The sequence below is a fragment of the Morone saxatilis genome, unplaced genomic scaffold, assembly GCF_004916995.1.
Source record: "Morone saxatilis isolate NCDOM2014 unplaced genomic scaffold, NCSU_SB_2.0 Contig12, whole genome shotgun sequence".
NCBI classification, from domain to species: domain Eukaryota; kingdom Metazoa; phylum Chordata; class Actinopteri; family Moronidae; genus Morone; species Morone saxatilis.
In genome coordinates this window covers 25,756,302-25,779,273 of record NW_023339674.1, presented here as the reverse complement: position 1 = coordinate 25,779,273, position 22,972 = coordinate 25,756,302, and the positions used below count along the sequence as shown (strand labels likewise).

The 22,972-nt window shown below is 39.8% G+C and overlaps 1 protein-coding gene across 5 annotated transcripts in view; it reads left to right on the top strand.

The window, feature by feature from the left end:
- nlgn1 (neuroligin 1) overlaps positions 1-22,972 on the top strand; it is a 292,852-nt gene that overhangs the window by 95,208 nt on the left and 174,672 nt on the right. For 3 of the 5 annotated variants that reach the window (XM_035653210.1, XM_035653214.1, XM_035653212.1), the window contains 2 exons: positions 2,260-2,319; positions 10,437-10,589. In XM_035653210.1, coding sequence (XP_035509103.1) covers positions 2,260-2,319; positions 10,437-10,589 — 213 coding nt within the window. The remainder of the gene's footprint in view (positions 1-2,259; positions 2,320-10,436; positions 10,590-22,972) is intronic. The other 2 variants (XM_035653211.1, XM_035653213.1) reach the window with 1 other exon arrangement.

Below are 22,972 nucleotides of genomic sequence, written 5' to 3'. Positions count from 1 at the left end.
TATACTCTATAAACAGGTAACAGATCCCTGGACAGCGGACACTCCGTGTTCCTTAGACGTTTCACATTTTGAAAGAAGCAATTCTTGTGTCTTGGTGCTTATTCAGCACATAGAAAGCACAAGTCAGCTCTTGCTTATCAAATTGCTTGTCAAATTCACAAAAGCGAGCCGGGAAGACCGCTGTAGGACAGAGTGATATGCAGGCAGCCGGCTTCCTCTTTAAAGTCTCCAAAGAGAAATGGGTTGGTCTTGAAATAAACCATCGGGATGGTGAATGATGGAGGAATGATTACTCATCAACATGAGCTACTGACCTGAAGTATCTTGAACCTTTCCAGTGATTCATCTCCCATTCTCTGTTCCGTAAACAGATATTTTAAAACACACGTAGTCATTGGAGTTTTTATTAGATTTTTCAGAGCCATTTTTTAACACTAACCTTTTTCACAGAATGTCCCTTTAACTTTTGTCGTGTTGAATTGACTGCTATATTAGTTTTATAAAGTAAAATGGAATCAAAGTACATTTGGATAAAAGTGCTGGTTATTCACTGGCTAGAGAAGGTAGTTAGAAAGAATTGGAGTGGTAGATGGCTATTGAAAGCCACAGGTTGTGGATTTCCTTGCTTTGTGTGTGTGTGTGTGTGTGTGGTGTGTGTGTGTGTGCGTATGTGTGTGTGTGAAGGCTTAAACACTGCAAATATATTGTTCTATTTTTCTGTGTCATGCCTGCTAGCATGCATCATTTACTTCAAGACTGCATGTTTACAGATCTGTTGTGTAGCACCTGTGTGTGTGTGTACGCGTGTGTTCTCTGTTGGTGTGTGTACTGTATGTGCATTGTCTTTGTTACTTTCAAGATAGCATGGGTTTGTAGAAGAAACTCATTCAAATGACAGTTTGTTAGTTTTAATAAAGAAGCAGCTGACCACTTCCCCTGTCAGTCTATTCCACCAAATCAACCTCTCTCACATGCAATTATTTTAGCTTCAGCAAGAAAACCATAGTGCACGAGGTTATAGTACGACATTTTAGGAACTAAACTCGTGCTATCTTGCGAAGAGTTCGATGAGAAGATCAATGCCACTCACATGTTTACATCCAGCAGCCATTTAGCCTAGCTTAGCATAACAATTTGCAACAGGAAGAAAAAGGTAGATTGCCTTCATCCAAAGGTAAGGTATCCACCAACCAGCACCTCCAAAGCTCTGTATTCTAACTATATAGCTACATCCAGCAGACACTTTACTTAGCTTAGCATAAAGATAGGTGAAAGGAGGGAAACGCTAGCTTGGCTGCGTCCAAAGCTAACAAAATCCACCTACCAGCACCTCAAAAACTCGCTGTTTAACAAGTTGTATATTGGGCTCAGGTTGTCCTGTCATTGACTAGTGTTAAGCTAAGTTAAACCTGTACCTTAGCTTATTTGCTGTACACACACACAAGGGTGGTATCGATCTTCTTGTTTAACTCTGGTCAAGAAAGCCAATAAGCATATTTTCTCAAAATAAAAAAAAAATCGAAATGAGGTCCATATTTTTTTACTATATGTATTGTTTTTAAAACTAAACTTCTTGTATATCTTCATGTGGACAAAACTCTAACCATGAAGTCATTAACATTTGCAAAGTGAAAAAAGAAGTAAAAATAAACACAATAACCTTCTGAAAATTGAAACTGGAGACACATTAAGATACATTTTCCTGTTCTGCAGTATGTACACATTTGTGTGTTTAGGCCCACACATGGTTAACATGCTGAAAAACAACAGGGGGAGTTTGTCACATGCTTCTGTTAAGTGCTCTGCTCTTAAAAAAGATGTTGCTTCTTTTACAGCCTCTGCCTTTTTCTCTGCTACACTGATCATTTCCAAATGTTAACATAATGTCTCTGATGTGTATAATTGATGCTACTGTATGCACTGTTTCTAAGAGGTTTATGCCCTTTGATCCTAAGAGGTTCAACCTCAGCTAAGTCTTCAATTTTCAACAGAGAACTAATATTTTTTTGCCTCTTTTTTTAAAGTCCCTCTTTTCTTGCTCCTTAACTTTCTTAAATGAACTCATATACAGTAAATTTCTACTGTGAACATGTGAAGTGGACGCTGTGGTAATGTTTACCCAGTGTCAGTGTGGCGATTTTTCCAAAATAAAAAAGGGGCTATAGAAACATTAATTATTGATTCTTATCTTTTGAGAGCATCTTTTGAAAGCTGTGTGTGTTCTTGATCACCCTGTTTTCCTCCTTCTTGGTCCTATAGGTCCCCTTACAAAGAAACACACTGATGATTTAGGTGATAGTGACCGCACGGACGACGAAGGTATTTTTTCCCCCCCCCGATGCCAAACTGATTTGCATGACAAGGGAACCCAAACTTACCCTTTCTCCTCCAATTTTTATCTTCTTTGATTTTCTTACATTTCTTGTCCTTTTTTTGAAAGTGATGGACATTTTCTTTTTGCTCTTTACTCGTAAACTCTCTTTTTGGGCTGGATGTGTTTTGTCCTTTTCAGCTTGATGTCTAAAGTTTACATGTCTACCACCATTCTTTGATATAAATACTGTAACATAGACTCTCTGCTTGGATTTGCTGTTTCCTTTTACCTTTTCTTTCCTTTTCTATGTTGCATCCCACCAGCAGATCAAGTAACTATTAACCCCTTCAGCCAGCTCTTAACACATTTTTTGCATGTTCTTTCTTTTGGTCCGTCTCGTTTATGAAATCAGATCATGTTCAGAAGATCAACTACTGGCTAACTGGCTTGCTCCTATACTAACAATCAGCCTTGTTCACAATTTTAGGCGTCAAACCAATAGTCTTACATGACGGGTCTGAAGGTAATGGAAAAAAATAAAATAAAATCAGTGTCAGCAGCTCTCTCAGCTGTGCCTGCTGCACAGACGTGTGGGTTGTTATCTCTCCTGGCATGGTCTCCTCTCCTACAGGGCAAAGTCGGAGCTAATTTACTGCACACCAGTATGTGAAGCTAACTTTCTGGTCAACCCCCTGCAGTGGCTGTTACATTCAGGATCTAAGTCCCAAGCTGCCAAATTAGCTGTTTTGTAGCTAAAACGTAGTTTGTCTAGCAGCAGCAGCAGCAGCAGCAGCAGCAGCATGACAGACCTGGCAATAATAAAATGAGCCAGCACTTGGGTGGAGCTGATTTCAAGTGGCCTTACTGTCATTGTGGTTGTAAGTGATCATCTTGGATCCCCTTTTGAATGCTTTCTTGCAGAAAACACAATCAAAATGCCACGTAAATGCTCAGTTTTCTATTGCTCCTATGGACCTGAAGGTGACGTCTGTCAATGCCATGATTTCTCCGATTTTGACAACGCCTTAGACAGCAGATTGTAATTAAAATTTTGCAAGTATATCTGAGAGACAAGAGGAGGCAGAAATAATCTCATTGGTTGAGTTAAATCTCCACAGAACCAGAGCTTCTGTGAGTACCAGAGTAAAGTGGATGGAGAGAGCACAGATTCAATGTTTTCGTGTCTGATCTTGTAAATTCTAAAGTAGACATAAAAGCCTATAGCTATGTAGGAGACCTGTTCAGTTATGCCCCTTCAAACAATATAACTATCAAAGGTATAAATAAATAAAAACAGCTTTCATTCATTTTGTTTACTAAAATGTATTACAACTGCAGTAACTGTAAAACTGCTGCACTCAAAATTGTACTTAAGAAGTAAACACCTAGGGTGAGAGTACTAATAATATATCAAATAACAAATTTGCCTAATGTTTTTTCTAACTCACTACCATGAATTTCAGTGGTGTACCAGGTTAGGGTGGAATATATTTTAAATACTTTATATATTGTTGGTTCATTTAATATATACTAATATATCTGTATATCTGAGGTAAGGTAACAATAGTTACCTAAGTGTAAAGTAACATAAAATCAATAGAATATATAGTTAACTAAAAATTCAATGTAAGTGTTTCAATAAATGCAGTTAGTTACCTTTAACCAGTGATACAAAAATACAAACTAAACAATACTCCTATATTTGTTCTCTGTCACAGCTGGCCTCTGACCATTGAGCTCAACTGTTAGTTACTTCTCGTTCCATCAGTTCTGCCTCCAAGACATCTTTAAAATTCCAATCTGTGCTAAAGCCTTGCAAAGGTTTCTCTCACAACCCGCAATTTCTAAGCGGTAAATATTGGTGTGACTAAAGTGATCACTCAGAAATATTGTTTAAGCATCATATAGATTCCTTACCAGGAGAGTAACTCCACACTGTACGGAGGCCTACACTGTCTGGCACTGTGCAGTACAGTATGTGACCAAATGCGGCATGCAAGTCAAGTTAGTTAGCTATATCTGTGGCCTGATTAAGTCAAACCCACTGAATGTTTGGAACTAAATCCCCTGTTCTGCACACACAAGTTGAAACAGAATAATTAAATAATGCAATAAAATGCAATAAAAATTAATTTCCCACACATTGTTGTTGCTTTTAAGACATTCAATCCTATATGATGAGTATGATGAAAACCAATACTTAAGGGATCCAATGGATACCCGACAAAGACTATACCTCTGAAACATTGCTGCTGTTGATGTTTAATTGAGTGCCATTTAAAAGCTAAGACAATGTGCTGGAAATCCGTTAATCTCAATAATACAAAAGAGATGAACCTTTGCTTGGTTGCCACAAACAAGCAGCTCTTTGAGAAGTCATATTAGGAATAAAATGTCCTTGATAAAACCCTGCGATAGAGTCATATCCCCCGAAGGCTGCAGCAGTGCAACTTTAATGACAGGCAGAAAGACTTAATAAGGCACCTCTACTGTATAATGTGACGAAGTAAACAGCAATTACATCCAAATAAGACTCACAACCATCCGGATCCTTTAGATCTGTGCCATCACGCTGTTTTTCTGAGAGCTCTCTCTCTCTCACACACACACACACACACACACACACCCCAATAAGATTAGAGAGAGTCACACAGCTCACACAGATCTATTCAATGAAATCCCAGCAAGCTTCAAGCATTATCTCGATAAAGGATGCGGGGCAGACAACTAATCCAGTTTAATATAGAGGAAAATATGCTCGAGAACACACACATACGCACACACTCTTTTGCTCTATCCAGGGCCGACTCTGATTAGCTTGGGTCCCCCTCCCCCCAGCCATTCTTGATGCTCTTAACCTTTGACCGCTTGTCGCCTTGTAGATGCAAACTCAATGAGGACATCCCCTAACCTCCCCACCCCTCCCACTCTGCAAATCTTGGATTTTACAATCTCTTTATACTCAGTAAAGCTGGTGTTTGTAATCCTTTTGTGCTGGGAATAGAGATGTAAACAGGAAAGTCCCCGAGAGCTGAGGATTTGTTAGAAGCTCTGGGTTTTTTTAGAGAAAATATTGCTGGAGTGGTTAACAGTGGGTATACGGAAGTAGAGATGTCGTAAACTGTGGTCTCTACAAGGCTCTTATGGGGCCCCTGGTACCCTATATAAAGTATTATATAGCAATACCTGTGAATATTAATCCTCCTATACACCATGGCTATATTACTTTGAGTGTTGAGGGCATAAATGTATAGATGTTGCTGACAGCATGAGGATAATCCTGGAGCACAGGAAAAGATGATACAAGATCAACTGGGGAATGTGTTACCTTGTTGAATCCAACTCGCCCAGAGGCTCCAGCTGATAACATTTCGAGTCCCTCCGACTCCAACACTCCCACTATTGAGGCTGCTTGCTATCACATACAAGTAAAAGTTTAAACCTATTTTGCCACCACTACTATCATCGCCATCAGACAGATCAAGACATTTCTTTTAAGGGATGAAATCGGTGTGCATTTTGAATTAAAAACAGCATGTAATGGCTATCCCTGACAAAACCCTCATTTGTGCTAGCATTATATAACATAATATAAGGGGAAATCGCTGACTGTGAGGCAGATGCTGTCAATTTTAAGTTAATTTGAAAAGTTACAATTGGGCTACTTAGAACTTGCCTATGCAAGTTCAAGTGTAAATCTTAATCCAGGTCTTATTTAAAAATCAGAGTTTCCCTAGCTGTAAGTCTGAAAATATCAATTGCAAAATCATGCTAGGCAAATATGTATTTGCATATGGCAAGAAGTAAATATGCCATCAAATCTGCATGTCATTACATGTTTCTAATCATGGCATTTTATACATGCAAGTGGATATGTACTCTCATCAGTTACATCAGCACAGTTGGATCGATTGAACACAGGAGCATTTCCTTTGGAAGCATTTGAATTGGTGCTTACCACTGGCCTCATTTTGTTACTTGTTGCTTTTGGAGAGTCCCCACGGCATTGCTCCCTGCAGCGAAAGGCTGAAGCCAGAATAAAAAAAAAATAACCTCTGCTCCTTGTGTCTGCCACTGGTTTGATAAGTCCTCTACACTGACTGAGGGATAAGATACCGAATTTGTTGCATAAGCCCGGGGGCATCTCTCAGGGTTTGCTGAGAGAAATCTAAAGCACCTGGATCTCTTTGATCATAACCTCATCCTTGAGGAAGCAATGATCTACTCCATGTTGGCATGGCACCTGTCCTCTGACAAACTCTCCCTTGCTGGCACTCAAGATTGAATGGTCGAATCACTACAAAATTGCATCTCATTTCAGGTCTTCTCAAAGCAAGCTTTAATCTTGCAGCTTGCTGTGAAAAAAGCCCTGGAAGACAGTTTCCCGCAGGTTTCCAAACACCTTCATTAAAAATTGCTAATCATTTACAGTTACTTTAAACAGAGGGGTTTATGTAAATACTGGATGTTCCTGTAATCACCCCAAATACATCACTACCTCACTTCACGCAAGAGGATGATGGAAAGAGGCGACATTTGCAATCAGCCGAATGAGGATTAATTGATAAGTTAGGGGAATGGAGGCTGGGGCTTAGAGGATTTTTTTTGGCTCTGGGTCCTGCAGTGGCAGCCAATGAAGGATGCCAGGAAACCATACTGAAAGTGAGCTGGATTGCATAAACTTAAAAGCTCAAGGTACAGCGTGTTCAATATACACCGGGACTTGTTTCAGCCAGTAAATCCAGGTAAATTCAGGTAAATCCATCAAATGCTCAAACATTGCCAAGACAATTTTGTCCTCACCTCACCTCATTACTGCTGACCTTCAGCGTTAAACAAAAAGAGGCAGCAAAAGCAGCCACGCTGGATGTATCTTGCTGCAGCAGAAATTAATATATTCATGTACTGCTGGGGAGCACATATTCACATCCTGTCATATCATATACTCCATATTGTTTGCTTTAAAGAAAAATACACCATTAATATAAGAGGACTGGGTCAAAACCCAGTATCATTTTATAATCTACAAATAAAAATCTATGAATGATCTACCTAGTATGAGTGCTCATTGTAATCATCATCATCGTGCAATGATAATGGTCATCAAAGTCATCAACATTTTAATCAGTCATGTTTGCCATGATCATCATAACTTAGCAATAGCAATTCAAATAATTGTTATGGTTGTGATATCATCATTATCATCCTTACCATCATCATCATCATCATCAGTTTCAGCATCATCACTATCATGGTTATCTGCTGCCATCAATATTGTTTTTTATCATTATTTTCAACATTTTCAGCATTGCCATTATCATTGTTACCATCTTTATCATTATTATCATCGACATTGTTGTCTTCACCAGTGCCACAGCTATCACTGACGTCATCATTAGCACCATGTTGCCACACGCCTTATCATTAACATAATCAGTGTCATGTTTGTAATTGTTATCATCATCAATACCATCATGGCTGACACCATCATTAATATCTACATTATCTTCACTGACACATTAGTCATCGTCATCATTGAGGCTGCCAACAGAATTATCATTGACATTAGCTACAGCATCATGTTGCCATGAGCATCATAAACAAAAAACTAAGTCAAGATGTTATAATAATTCTTATTACAATAAACGTCACAGCTATGACCATCATTAATATCTATATTATCGTCATTTACATGGTTGTCACCATCATCCCAATCACAGTTGCCATGGTTATCAATACCATCATCATGTTGCCATGAAGGTGATAGTGACCGCACGGAATCGTCATCAACACTGTGATCACTAAATTATTTTTTAATCAATATCATCACCACCACCACTGTTGTCATCATGTCAATGCTATTATCACCATCATCATTAAGGTTGTCAGTTCCACCACGACAACAGTCATCAGCATCATCACATTGTCACCATCTCAAACAGAGCTATAACAGTCATGACCATTACCGGCATTGTTCATTGTTATAATTTTTGCCCCTTATCTCCCCTACTCTCCTTTTGTCAGGCTACACACATATCTGTGCCATCACGCACACACACACACACACACACTTGCCATAATCCCCTGACCTTTTTTGTCAGAAGTTTCTGGAAGCCTTCCAGAGGAGAGTTATGATGTGCCGCTATATCGTGGCCACTGCCTGCTGCGACAGAGGGAGCAGAACGAGGAGGAAAAAAAACACTACAAAGGACAGAGAATGATAGAAGTGATGTAATGAGCTCTGCACTGGGAGAAACAGAGGAAAGGACAAACAGAGCGTGCACACAAGGAGAAGCGAGCACCTAGATGCGCCTCATGTTAATTTCCTGCTAGATTTTTGTTTTCTCTTACCCCATGTCATTTTGCCAATTGAGTTTTTTCTGAGACTGTGTCTATTTTATGTCCTCTGTCGGGAAGAAAACAATTTCTGCAGTTTCCCAATATGCAGACACACTGTTATATTTAGTTCCTCTTTCCAGTTTCTGCTGCATAATGTCCTGTTCCCTCAATAATCTTTCGCCTTCACATAAGGAAGGTAAAATGGAAGGCAAACCAACCAAAATGCATTATCCCAATACAACACTTAAATGAAATAGGTCAAAGTCTTATCATAATAATCATACTGATGTACATTATTTACAGTGGAGTACTTTAAGGGGCACTTTGCACAGTTTAAACGCATAATTGAGCCACCTTCATACTGCCTCCATCATGTTTTTCCCTGAGGTGTTTACCTTATTTTGTCTACCCCCTGGATCATGGGTATTTTAAACGCACTGTGGGAAAACTTTCAGACACTATCCCTCTCCCCTCCCGGTTGAAGAGCTTCTTGTTCTCCGTGTCTCGGAGGTAACGTCTTTCTATTTTCTTGCTTGGTTAATTTTTAATTCCGCATAGACACACTGATCTCTCTCTGGACCCCGGAGTTCCTCAGTGGTAAAACATCAGTGGGATAAACGATGTGTGCCGCTGAATGTACTGATGGAGATAGTTAGGAAGCGAGATGAAAAGCCTCATCTCTGGGATACAGAAGATGAAAGTGAAACCTTGTTTTGAACGTGGGTTGCAGCATGTTGTTAGATCTCTCCAAGTCTTCTCATCCTTTTTTTTTATTTTATTTTTTATTATTTGCTCACAGCCCAGCCCATATTAGAACCACGTCAAGGGCTAAAGCTTTACAATGCAGCCCTCCTTTCTTCTGCTCTAATCAGCCAGATGTAACGCATTTTAATACGGCTAATTGTGCTGCTCTCAGCTGGCTCACCATTCTCCTTATACCTTGACTTCATATTAACAGATGCAACTGCACATACAAAGAAATACTCCTTACTTAAAAGAAGCACACTTCCTGCTTTGTTGCAGTGTACATAATTTCAGTAAGACAAGTCATTTACAGCATAGTTTAAACTGTGTTATTACTCTATAATTATGCAAATGAGTGTAATGTAATTTAAAACCTGAATCAACATCCTTCTTCACACAAAACCCTCTAAATTATAAATTCTTGTGTCTTTCATTTTTTTTCATTTTAATTTCCCCTGCTGTCAGTAAGTGTTCACATGCATTTATATTCACAAAACCAAGGGAAACATTAAACTACAGCTAAACAACTATGAAGCGCTAACCTGAATTCCTACTAAACTTTCAATAAAGCAGCGCTTTTTCATAAGATTGTGCAACCTTACGTGCCATTTTTTATTAGGTTTTCTTCCAGATTAATTGCACAAGTTTTACCTCAACATGACAGTTTAGATTGCCACTCTTGCATGTTGACAGTCCACTGCCCTGGAGGAAAATTAAAAACCTGCTGTGTTAAATATCCCGTTTCATTAACACCTATATGGAATTTAAAATAGGTTAATAAATAAATAAAGCAGCGTTTTTCCAATCACCACAAACACGGCCTTCATGTAGAGAAATTAATGGTTTGACGCCTCAAACTAACAAGGTCTCCATGTTAAAAAGCGAGTGTGCCAAGATTACAAAAAAAATCAAATTAAAGAGGTGGCCAAAAGCCCCCTAAAGTATTGAAATTGCATCTCTGACTGTCACCTTCAATCTGTCATCTAATCAGTCCTTCTGCCTTCTCCACCTCCTCCTCTTCTTCCTCCCTCTCCTCCAGACATTAGGGAGAGTGGAAGCCCCAAACCGGTCATGGTTTTCATCCACGGGGGCTCCTACATGGAAGGAACTGGGAATATGTTTGATGGCAGCATCCTGGCCAGCTATGGGAATGTGATTGTCATAACTGTCAACTACCGGCTGGGCGTCCTAGGTAAGGATCCTGCTGATACAGTGTGATACACAACCATTGCTGTCATGTTCTGTCCATTCTTTCTTTATTCTGACTTATTTTATTGGGGATTCCATTAGCTTAGCATAAGCTTGCTATGACGTCTAAAGCTTCTAAACTTTTTACTCTTTTGTTGATTCCATCTGCTGCTGGCATTTTTCAATGACTTTAGCTTAGCACAAAGTTTAAAGCTAGGAATAGAATAATTCAGTGTAAGTAATCTCGTGTTGCTATGTGTTGCTGCTGGTCACATAGTTTTTCAATTACTTCCCATCTGATTTTACTTCTTCTTTTTGTCCTTCTTGCTGTTTTCCTCCCTCTCGTTCCTTCCCTCTGTTCTCGGTGAGCCTATATGCTGCTGCTGGTTTTTAAGTAGGAATCTGAGCTCCCAAGTTCCTTTGGTTTAATTGGTAATTGTTATTGCTCTCACTGCTTTGTTAATTGCAATTCAGACATTTATATCCAAAGGCTGGATCTTGGTTGTGATCTGTTTGTCATTGAGTAATACTGGGAAGGTCAAAGGAACAGTAGACTCTTGGACTTTGTTGGGGTTTGTTGGTTGGGGTCATTTGAGATATTTTTGGTGTAATGCTAGCAACCCATTGTATCCTCAAAACAAGCTTTTGATGCTTGTGATTGATATACTTTTTATCCATAGCTAGTCTATTCAACATCAGAATGTTGGGATATAACATGTTCTTGGACTTGGGCGGCTGTGGCTCAGAGGAAGAGTGGGTCGTCCTCTAATTGGAAGGTTGTTGGTTCAATCCCCTGCTCCTGCTGTGCATCGGTGTGTGAATGAATGGGTTAGTTTCTGTTCGATGGGCTTTGCCATCGCTGGGTGAATGTAGCATGAAGTGTAAAAGCGCTTTGAGGGGTCGGAAGACTGGAAAGGTGCTATACAAGTACATTTACCATTACTGACACATGTATGTGATAAAAAATCTATTGCATAGCTCTTGGTTTTGGCCCCCTTACCATGCTTTTATGCTTTTACCCTCCCCATATCCTTTCTTATATTTAGTAGCCTTTCATCCGTCATTGCAATATCATCTCTGATCTTTAATCCCTTTTTTTCATTCCCACCTCTGTTTTCTTCCTCACTCTATCTTATCTCTTCTCATCAGTCTAATTCTTAATTCCCTTTCTCCTGCGTATGGATGTCACTGCCTTACCCAGAGGGCAGCTATATATTGTGACACATGGCGGAAACCGAGCTTCGCTGCCTCGGCCCTAAATGAGATTACACTGTCATTTGTTTGGATGGAAGGAACCGATTCCATTCCCATGTTTTGGTTGCTGGGGGTTTTCTCCCTTTCTTATTAAACAGTACCAGAATAAAGATATAGGGCAATATCCGCCTTTCACTCAACTAAAATGCCGTTTGTCTGCAGGCGTGTGTGTGCACATATTTGTGTGTGTGTGTGTGTGTATGTGAGGCATGAGGCTTAAAGGGAATTATTTTAAGTTGATACAGAATGTGAAACACAACATTAATGTTCTCTGCTGGTGGTCTACATTGTCTCTTTGTTCTCAGGCCCTGATGTCTTCTACATGACTTGTATTTATTTGTTGGAATTGCAAATAATTAGCGTCAATGCAAAACCTCATGTTTCCTTGCATATAATCTGATGAAACACTCTGATATTAAGGTTCCTGACAGCTGGAAATCAGGTGATGGTTGTTTCAAACTTAAACTGAGCAGAAATTTTCCAGCCGTACATACCAGCAGAGCAATCATGGTTCACGTCTCTTGGAGATATATCTGTCAGTCAGCCGGTGACTGGATGGACAGTCCCCCCTCTGCAACCTTCGAGCCCTGCCAAAACCACAAAAGTGGATATTAAACAAGTAATCCATCATCTCCAGTTACCAATCATTCATTCCTTTTCAATACCCAATTATTCCTTTTCAGGTTCAGGGCAGGAGACTACCCCATTGTGCAGGAAGAGTACGTCATGCACATGGCGTATACAAAAAAAAATACTTGTAGGTTAACAACTATGGGAATCTCCAAAGTCCAAAGTTCAGAATCTGCATGAGATTCCAATGCTGGACCCTCCTGTTGTGATGTTGTTGCATCTCAACAACTTGACCTCCTCTGTAGCTACAAGATAATGGCAAGAATCATTACACAGTGATGTTGTCATGGTTTACCTGTTTGACAGAAAATTAATCAGCAATTAATTGACATTAATTACCCAAACATGCCACACATTTGCTGGTTCCAGCTTGTAACATGTGTGACTGCTCTTTTTCTGTCTTTTATCATTGTAAATGGAATGATTTTTTAGTCTTTTGAGAGGGTAAGTTTTCTCTAATTTCTTTGTACTTCGGACAATGAATTTTGGTTTCAAATTTTGTGTTCTTTCTGGCCATTCTTTTTTTGAATGAGTTTAAGGTCACTAAGGGTTTGTCTTTTTCTGGAATGTTTTATTTTGGTTAAATACTGGGCTAATTGACATTATCTATTCAAATTATTATCTCTCTCTCTCTCTCTGATGTGTGAGCTCTTGAGTGCTGCGAGCCTCGTGGTGTTGAGGGAAACTGTATCCCTGCTGGTTAACATGAGGCGCCGCTGTTTGCTCTCAGATTAGACTCTATGTGTTTGTGTTTACCCCCCTGGCAATGGACAAAAGCATACGGCTTTACCTCGCCAAACATGTGATGGTGCATGTGTGGGTGGTGTGAGTGACAGGGAGAGTGTGCACTCAGCTACAGTAGGTGTAAGGCTCATAACCGCTGGGCTTTCCAGTCAGTCATCCAGTTTTTAGTGGGCATGTAAGTGGGTTCAGTAAGTAGCCTCACTGCTGCAAATACCCATCCTAACAGGTCAATTTATCTAATATTAAGTCAAGTAGAAAATAAAAAATACATGTTTCATTTATTCTCTAACCTTGTCCCAAAATTTATTTTGCTGGATTGCCATTGATGCTCCAACGTTTTGAAATTGTGCTGGAACAATTTAGAGCTACAATTTTCATTTTTCCTCTTGGTCCAGTTACAGAAGTCTATATCGAGGGTCTCCTTCTTTTAGATCTCTTCTGAGGAGGAATTTTCACATGCAATAAAATCTCCAACCTGTGAACTGGTTGTGTAACCAACACTCATTAATGACTGTTACCCTTTTCACCTTGGTGAACGTGGAAGTTCTGCAAACATAGACAATATAATACAGTGCAGTTCTCAGCATTTTAATGCTGCTGCTTTGGTCCCGATACGACAGTCCAGAACCACCTTCAATCAAGGTCCATGTCCTTTTATAAAGGTTCATAACAACACAGGCTTTCACTGGATAAATGTTTAGTGCAGTGGTCTCTGTGCACACATTCGTGCTCATTTAGTTACCTGATGAAAGGTGTGATGACAGGTATTATACCTGATAATGTAATGTTCATGTGTCATGGTGAATCCCTGAAACTCAGGTTGAGAATCGCTGTTGTAATGGACCCAAAACTGGTTTACTGGACCCACAATTTGTTTTCACACTCAAAAACCAAACTTACACAATTCTTTTGCAAAATGACCTTATGTCTGGAGAACCTCTCCAATTGGTCCACATGTGAAAACACTCTTAGGCAGGCGAAGACCGGGGCTAACCATGCATGAGACTTAATAAATGAATTAAAATCCTATCCCCAAGGAACCACAAGATATTAAACATTTCCAAAAGAGGTTTCAAATCCTAGCCTAGAAAGCAGTGTGGAGTCTGTTAACACCTTCCTTTATTAATGACTTCCAACTGTCTCCCAGACTAATAATTATGTTCTCCAGCCGGCCAGTTAGCTCTCCGTTGGCTAAAGTGTGCAGTTGTCCTTACCCAGCCAGCCATTGCAGCACCTGTTGGCTTGGAGATGCTGCGCTGCTGACAGAACTCCCTACTCTCGCAACAGTGATTTTTCTCCTCGGCTTAGCATGTGTTTGTGTGTCTGCGAGAGCCAGTGCTTTGCAGGAAGCCATTAGTGGCTTTAAATATGCAGGGCTGCTGACACGAAGCTGTATTTATTGTTTAAAGGCCTTGGCTAAAATGGATTTTGCCATGGGGCACGTATATAGTATGCTACTATCTGTGTGTGTGTCCGTGGAAGTGTATGACCATGTGTGTTTAATGAATTAGGAGTTTCTCCTGTGTGCAGATGAGGTGTTAATGGAACACATAGTATAGTGCTGTCATGTCAAGTGCCATTATTGAGGGTACAAGTATTTATTGTCTTTGTCATCTCACTCGTCCTTGGTTTATAAGGGGACAATCTGCTGGAAGGTTAGTTTTATTTTACTTAACACTTGAACTACTTAAGAAACTAAGTACTCTATCCTCTATATACAGTATTGAAATATATTCAGACAAGTGATAAATGATGCTATTGTGAGGGGCACTAGAAGGTAGTGTCATCATATGTCCATGTAAAGGTTGACACGCATGTAAACACCTTGCTATCTTCAACTCTTTCCCCATTGAATATGGAAAAAGTAGTGATTGTTGAGCAATTATGAAGGAACTGAGCTGTTGACAGTTTAATATCTTGTAAATCCAACTTAAATAGGTCTAACTGCTCCAACAAGCACCATAGTGGTCTTCTGACACACACAAAACTACAGAAGTTGAGTGCATTTGTCAATACTTGAAACCAATACCTTTGCATGGCTTGTTTTTTGTATTTCCAAACAGCGGACTGTGCCTTTAAGGCCAGGCCCTCGCAGTGTTGAGTTTGTTTCGGCCCAGCCAAAACCTTTAATCATGCTGATTGATGAGGTGCATTTCCCTGACTCAAACCTTCTCCAAATACCCCTTCCATTCCAGCCATACATCAGCCATTCAGCCAATTCATCAAGCCTCTGATTGTTTTAAGATATACCTGGCCAGTAAAATATCCATTTCTCTGCACGGTGCAGCTTCTCTAACTCTGCCCCCACTTTCAGCACCACGATCACATCTAAACAGCGCCAGCTTGAGAATAGGCCGTGCTGGGAAAAGGAGTAGTGAGCATACGGAGGCAGGGAGCCCCCGTCTGACGATTGATCTGATGCAATTGGGTTAGATAGTTAGAGAATGACTAATTAATAATCTGTCTGTGTCGCATTCTAGTGTATGCACTTGTGTTTTTCCTCTAAGAACCCTATGATTAATTAAAAAAAGGACAAATAAGGGCCATTTTCAAAAAAACACACAAATGAAGTTGTTCCACGGTACAAGCTCAAACAAAGATTAGCCTTATCATGATCACTCGGGGTGTCAGTGGAGTGATTTAGTGTCCCATGATGGTCCAAATAATGTGAAAATTCACAGCATGTATACTTTTTTAGCATGCGGTACACTCTCAGAAACACACATTAATCAGATCCATGCTAGCGTGGCTTTAATTGTATCCAAATTAGGACTGCATGTGTTTGCTTGAGGAGCATTTCCTCTCACACATCCCTGATGTTTACCCTTCCCAAATATTACTCCCTCTCCCTCACATTCTCTCACTCATATATCTTCTTTCCTTTTCTCCCTCCACAGTAATTGGGCTCTCTCTTTCGCAGTAGTTTTGTCCTGCTGGCTAAGTGTTGAGGACTATTATTTTAATGCTTATTAATTTCCTTCTCCCTGAAACAAACACCCCAATGATTTGGGTTCATTACTCTTTCTGTGCCTCTGTGCCATCTCTCTTTTCCCCTTCCCTGCTTCTCTATATTCTTCCTTGCTAGTAGCCCTGACACAGCTTACTCAGAAACTCATGAAATGCTTCTGACCCTTCAGCAAAGTACTTCACTCTATTCATGGTTTATTAACTGTTTGGAAGGGGTGTACTCCTAATATTGGGATTTGTATTAGCACTCTTTCTCTTTAGACTGTTGATGAGACCCGCTTTCCCTTAACGTAATCAATACAGACTAAAATATTGTGCTTACAAGATGTAAAAAACAGCTTTTGGTCGCGTAGATACAGCAAAGACATGAGGAATTGCCCTTGCAAATGCCATAATGCATTTCATTTGGGATAATTCCATGCTAGATGTGGCAAGAAATGGAATGGATTCCTCCACAATACATAATGAGTGGAGGGTAAGCATCGAGCTGAAGAGTTTTCGGCCACTTCAGATATCTGAAGGAGTGAAAAATGGTAGGAGAGAGAATCACTTCCAACTTGTTCATTCTCCACCGTATCTATACCAGAAGAAGAAAATTAAACCTTAACAATAACACTGGTGTGTGATAGAGGCTACCAATCTTTCTTACCAATTTTAGTTTAGTGCAATTTTACTTAAAGGAACTTTTTGTTGATTCTGGCAGCCCCTGTGGAAAAAAGTGATTTTTTCTTCCGCCTCGTTAAATTGATTTCAAGGGGAATCTGACCTGTGGCATGCATTAAGAATAACTACATAGAAACAGCCAATCTTCTCACTGATGGTCTTGTTTATGTAGGTCATAGAGGTGTCAGTATTAAGTTGAGACTGATTCATAACCAGTTAAAAGCCTCTTGTATTATGTTTAGGTACTTCTATTACACATTCTGTGTACACAGCTCTTTATTTATTCATTTTGTGTACCACCATGCTTTTAGTGTAGAGGCTTTACTGTGTTTTGCTTCTGTTTTTGTACCCAAGATGTCAGCAGACATCTTGGGTACAAAAATGTTTAAATGTATCATCAGCAAACCTTTGCCATGCTGCTTGGATGTTCTCTCCTGTAAATTAGCCAAGTGAGGCTCAAACATTTCCTCAGCTATTTTAGGGCAGAGAGAGCTTTGATCAGTGGACAGGCCAAATTGAGACATGGTGTAGTATTTGCTGCAATATTTCCTACTTTTGCTGGCTTGCAATGTGCCAAAATCCCACTATTTCTGAGGAGAAATTGTTCATGATACCTGAGATTTGTATCAGGTATATTTTTTATACATATTTTAGGTATAGACAGACAGACATGGAGATAAATTGCCAGATAATGTCCTTCAAGATGTCAGATCATGAAGTACACACATATGAGCTGTTTCTTTGCGAGAGGTTGCAGTAGACTCAAACCTCAGACCAAACAGAGACAGATAACATGATCAGAGACCATAGCTTTTCATCAGATTCAGTGTGAAATTGTCCCACATTTGCCATTAGAATGCAGTCTGCTCCAGTCAGTATGGGCCATGTTTGATATGATAATTTGATTACAGAATGGTTTTTCTAGACTGAATGGTTGAAATGAAAGCTTTTACTTAGCTTTTACATACTGCATGTTATCATCAACCAATTTTCCTGTGGAAATGGCTATCGTATATTGGTCTAAATGCTGTTTCAGCCTTGGTGAGAATACAATTTTGTGTGAACACTGACTCCTTATGAAAATGTATATGTGTGTATTGGTATTTAAACATGGCTAATAGCAGCTAATATTTTGCAAAAATATCAGCTCATAGCACTGCACTCAGTTTTTTATCTTGTAGCTAAAACCAATAGAACTGTATCCACCAATTGGAAACCACTTTCTGCATTTTTTGGCACTACCCTGGCATTATAGTGTAGTAGTCTCTTGGCCATTGTGTGGTTCTCTCAGTCTGCCATTGCTTCGTTTGTTTCTGTCCTGCTCATTTGGCTCAGTGGCGTTGGCTTAATGGTTTATTCAGGAGTGGGGTGCGATACCATGGGTATGCTATGCTAATGGTGAACTGGCAACAACAGGGTTGGCGTAGCAAGGTCTACAGCAGCCCTGCCGATGCGTCAGGGATCAGATTAATGTGGCTAAGGCCAGGACAACAGACAACCATCTGGGCATGGTCCACAGCGCCAGGCATCTGTAGCTACAACTTGCCACCAACCCACCATTATGCACATAATAATATGCATGTTTCATGTAATAATCGGCCATGGCCACTGTGTGGTTCCAATAACCCATTTTTTGATGGGAAAGACGATTCCTCAAATCAATCTAACAATGCACATACAATTTGGTCTGGTTTCATTGGAATACAAAGGTGCCAGTGCTTTAAATGAGGAGACTGAATAGTATGCACATCCAGCATTTGGGGACACAAATTGAGTACAAATTAGTAGATTGACAAAACAAAACAAACAAAGTCAAAGTCCATCTTCCAGCCTTAATAGTCCATGTTGGCTTAAAGATGAGTGTGACAGCGTATTAAGCCACCATGGATGAGATGTTCTAAAAGTGCTATTGATGAAATCATTTGAGCTACTGAGCTTGCTGTCAACAGATCAATCTCCCTAACAACTGAGTAAACTCCATCTGTTGATGAAGTCCAGGTGATGTGGTTGAAAGCTTTGGACGAGGTTACTAAATGGACCTCAAATTAGGATTGTTCAGTCAAAGTACCATCTGAGATCATGAATAAACTGTCATACTTTACAAATCACTAATCTGTTGTTAGATTGACCAAAACTTGAACTCATGAATAATATTACTGCAAGGACAGACAATTTACTGTGCATCTACCTAGAGCTCACTCTGCCACAGTATCATTTTGCTACAAATGTTGAATACCAATCTATACATAGTGATATTTTTACATTCAAATCATTGAAAACACGAGGTAAAGCGTTTGGGGAAAGATCATGGTCATGGTTAGAGATAAAAAATGCAAATTTCATATTTAGTATTGCCTCCCTACTCTACTGCTCTCTAGTTGCTACCATTCTTGGAAAAACCAAGCAAGAAACGCTCTGCGATGCCACAGTGGTCAAATGAAACCAGTATCCGCATTACATCCTTGCATGTGCATGCTTTTTTATCCCAGACACACTCTGAACTAACAAATTACTCTCCTTCCAATCCTTTTCTGTTTTGTTTTACTTGTATGCCTTCTCTTTCTCCTTCATTGCCTTACTCCTAAACTATGTAATCACCTCAGAACTAAAAATACTAACCAACTAATCAAATATACTAACTGAAGCAAACATTTTGTACTAGAAATACTACTAATTCTACTAATCTGAAATGTACTAACTAAACGAATGTGCTTAATGTATGCTATAAACTAAACTTATCTAACTGCCAGAATTGGCCCTGTAAAGTCTGGAAGCTCATACAGCAAGCTTTTAAAGTACCCATCAAGTCTGATAGGAAAATCAAAATGTATGATAGAAAATAAGCAACAGACATTAAAAAGTGAGTGGCTGGAATTACAATATTTCTGCATTTTGTATTACCCAGTTATTAGAGTCAGTATGAGCTTTAAGACTAAGCCAGTCCTTGTTTTGTTTTTTTCTTTTTCACCTCCTTCCCTTTTGTCTATTTTTCTTTCTTTCTTTACACCGTCATTTCCTTTGCATGCCTTTCGCCTACTTTCTTTCTAATCAATAATGAAACCAATGTGTTGTGCAACTTGCATGATAGTTTGCTGGGATGCAATTAATGGTAGAGTTTGTGTAATATCGGCTTTTAAGAGCCACTGCTGTATTGGTGCAACCGATTGGTGACGTTTGTATGGATGTTCAGTTCCCCCCACCCTCAGTTATTCTCGACATTTTGGTTTTTGACTCCTGAAAATGAAGTTACGCTCATCCAAAGCTCCTTGCTAGAGGCTACACAGTGGTGAAGAGTTCAACCACAGGAATTTTACTTCTCAAATCCTGCCCCCCCTAAACTGTTCGCAGCTCAGTCTGAACTTTAAATTTCAATGAAGTATAAAATATAGGCCTACTGTCAGTAAAATTTAATTTGATTGAACACAAAGTTGGCTTCTTGGGCAGAGTGGGATTGACTTTAGTACATCTTTGTGGTTGTATCTCAATTACAGTCCTGTACTTATTCTCCTGTTGGCCTGACAGGGGTCAAACGAGCCACTTGATTAGCTGGAGGTTAGACAGAAGCTGATTGGCTGGGCAGGGGAGCAGGGGGCAGATGGAGAGAAGGCTAGAGAAACAAACAGAGATTACATCCTCTCACACTGAGCTATCGCTAGGAACCTTGCTGCAAACTGCATGTGTAGATATCAGTTTGTGTGTACAGAACCCCTTGTGACAGTGTTATTTATTGATCAAAGCTTTGGACTCCACTTGTGTGTGAATGCATGCTGGAGCAGTGTGTGTGTGTGTGCAATGGGGCTAGTGCAGACATGTGCAGCATCAGGATCAAAGTCTGTGGTGTGTAACACCTCTGATCACTGCAAACTACATATGTAGGGGAGTGGACCAGTCCAGTCTCAGAACAACTGTCTGCCTGTGTGATGATATTTTTAAAATCTTAATTTTGTGTTTTCGCATAGATAACTAGTCTGATGTAGTTCTAGGTAAGCTTGGTTTTTGATCCAGATTCTCAGGCTGTCAGCCTCTCCACAGCCCGCTGAGGAACTCACCACACTATCTGCTGGCACCAAATAAAACCATCGCCAACAAGCAATAAAGAAGACAGAGAGACCGAGGGAGAGAACGATGAAGAGAAAATGTGATTTAAGACTCGACGGGGGTCGTCCACCCTGCACGACACAAGCCATCTGATTGGTTATCAGCACGAGCCACAAATCTGCCTTCGCCATATTTTTAGAGGTCAGATAGGAGCATCTTGCTGAGACACCAGGCAGCCTCGGAGGGAGGGGGGGCAGCATGAGTGTGTGTAGGAGTGTAAAAGAGATAAATGGCATGTGTATGTGTTTGAGGGTTAGGCCGACATTAGTTTGGTCAATATGTGGCTTTTATTAAATATGAGATATTGGCCAGTCATAGCTTCTGTGCCTGAAATGAAGGATCCTTGATACTAAACAGAACCTGCAAGGAAACTGAATAATGGCTTACATTTCTAGATTTAATTAAAATTGTCACTTTAAAGGATGTTTTAACAGGATTAAAATGTGGCCTGTAGATAGTGTTAATGATCAGCCTGCTTTCCAAGGAATTACATTCATATCAGATGATTTTGCACCTCTCGATTAACGTCTAGTTCCAGCCTTCAGTGCCAATGAAGGAAGGGGTGTGTCAAGCAGAAGGTAAGGGTGTTGAGGTCGCAGTTGTGGATTGGCATCCGACCTTTCAGGCAGATGACTGGAGTTCATGTCTCATCACACACCAACAGTAAACATTTACGTTTTATTGAACCAAAAGCACTATAATTCCCTAACCTAAACCCAGTGATTTAGTTGAAAAAGGAAGAATACTGGTTGCTCTAAAAACTCATAGATCAGAGGATGTATCAGGTTTTCTTGGAAATGAGGAAAAAACTGAATGAACAAAAAGACAATCCTGGCACTCCAACAGATAGCAATGAGGAAAGAATATATGAGAAAGTCTTTATTTAACAAAATGCCCATTTAAATCCCTGAGCAAGACCTACCGTGTCTGTGTATCACAGCCATTACAATAAAGGCTTTTTAAAAGGCTACCCTTCCTGTTTGCTTTCTAAATCCAGGATTTTCCCAAATTTTACCATATTGCAGGAATGCAATCACAATGCAAGGGGAGATGAAATGCTCAGTTCTGAGGATATCTGAAATTAATTGTTGAAGAAAAGAACTGTTTATTTTCTGGTTAGTATGGCCCTAGGATAATATGAGTCAAGATCCATGCTCTTGGGGCTGAATGAGGGCCTTTTCAACTTCAGATTTTTGTTAGCAAGAAAAAAATGCTCAAAGTTGCCACAAGTATATTAATTACAAAAAAACAAAAACAATATTAGCATTGTATTGGCCCCTAAAAACAGACCGGCATTCCTGTCTACGCTGTCAAAACCAGAATTAACCGGTGCCAAATCACTGGTCAGTGTACTCTACTTCAATCCAAAATCAGTGTGTGTTTGTGTTGAGAGTGTGTGGGAGTGGGTTTATGTGTTGGAAAAGAGTGAGACATGAGCTGTTGTTTGTTGGCCAGCAGATGGTAAGCGGAGGAAGAGGAATAACCAACATTTACTGACGTCATGAAAGCATCGCTACTCTCGCCTTGATCACTTCTGTCTGTCTCTTTCCCTTCCGCTCATCATTGTTTACCACTCACTTGCCCAGGCATTTGTGTGACATGGGACTGGACTGCTAATATGTTATTCAGTATCTCCTAATTTGACAGTTTGACGGACCAAAATCTGTCAGAAATGTATCGTAAAATTTCAATTAATAGCCCAGGCCCATTTGCTTTAATCACTGAACTCAACTTGCCTATATTTGGGACATGCCTATGGGACAAGCCTTTAATCTCTTTTGCAAAAAAGTCTCGCTTAGCAAAGATGGCAAATACCATCAAATTGTTTATTTAAACCAGTATGAATATTACTAATCATTTGATACTTTGATGCTCATGCTTTCTGTAAAATAACCTTAACAATGAAACTGTGAATCTAACCTATCTAATGAACTCGCTCAATCAGGTTTTATGCATGCAAAGAATCTTTATAAAATCCTGCCTTGATTTGTCAAACTTTGTAGCCACACCAGGCTAGTAAAGAAGACCTGC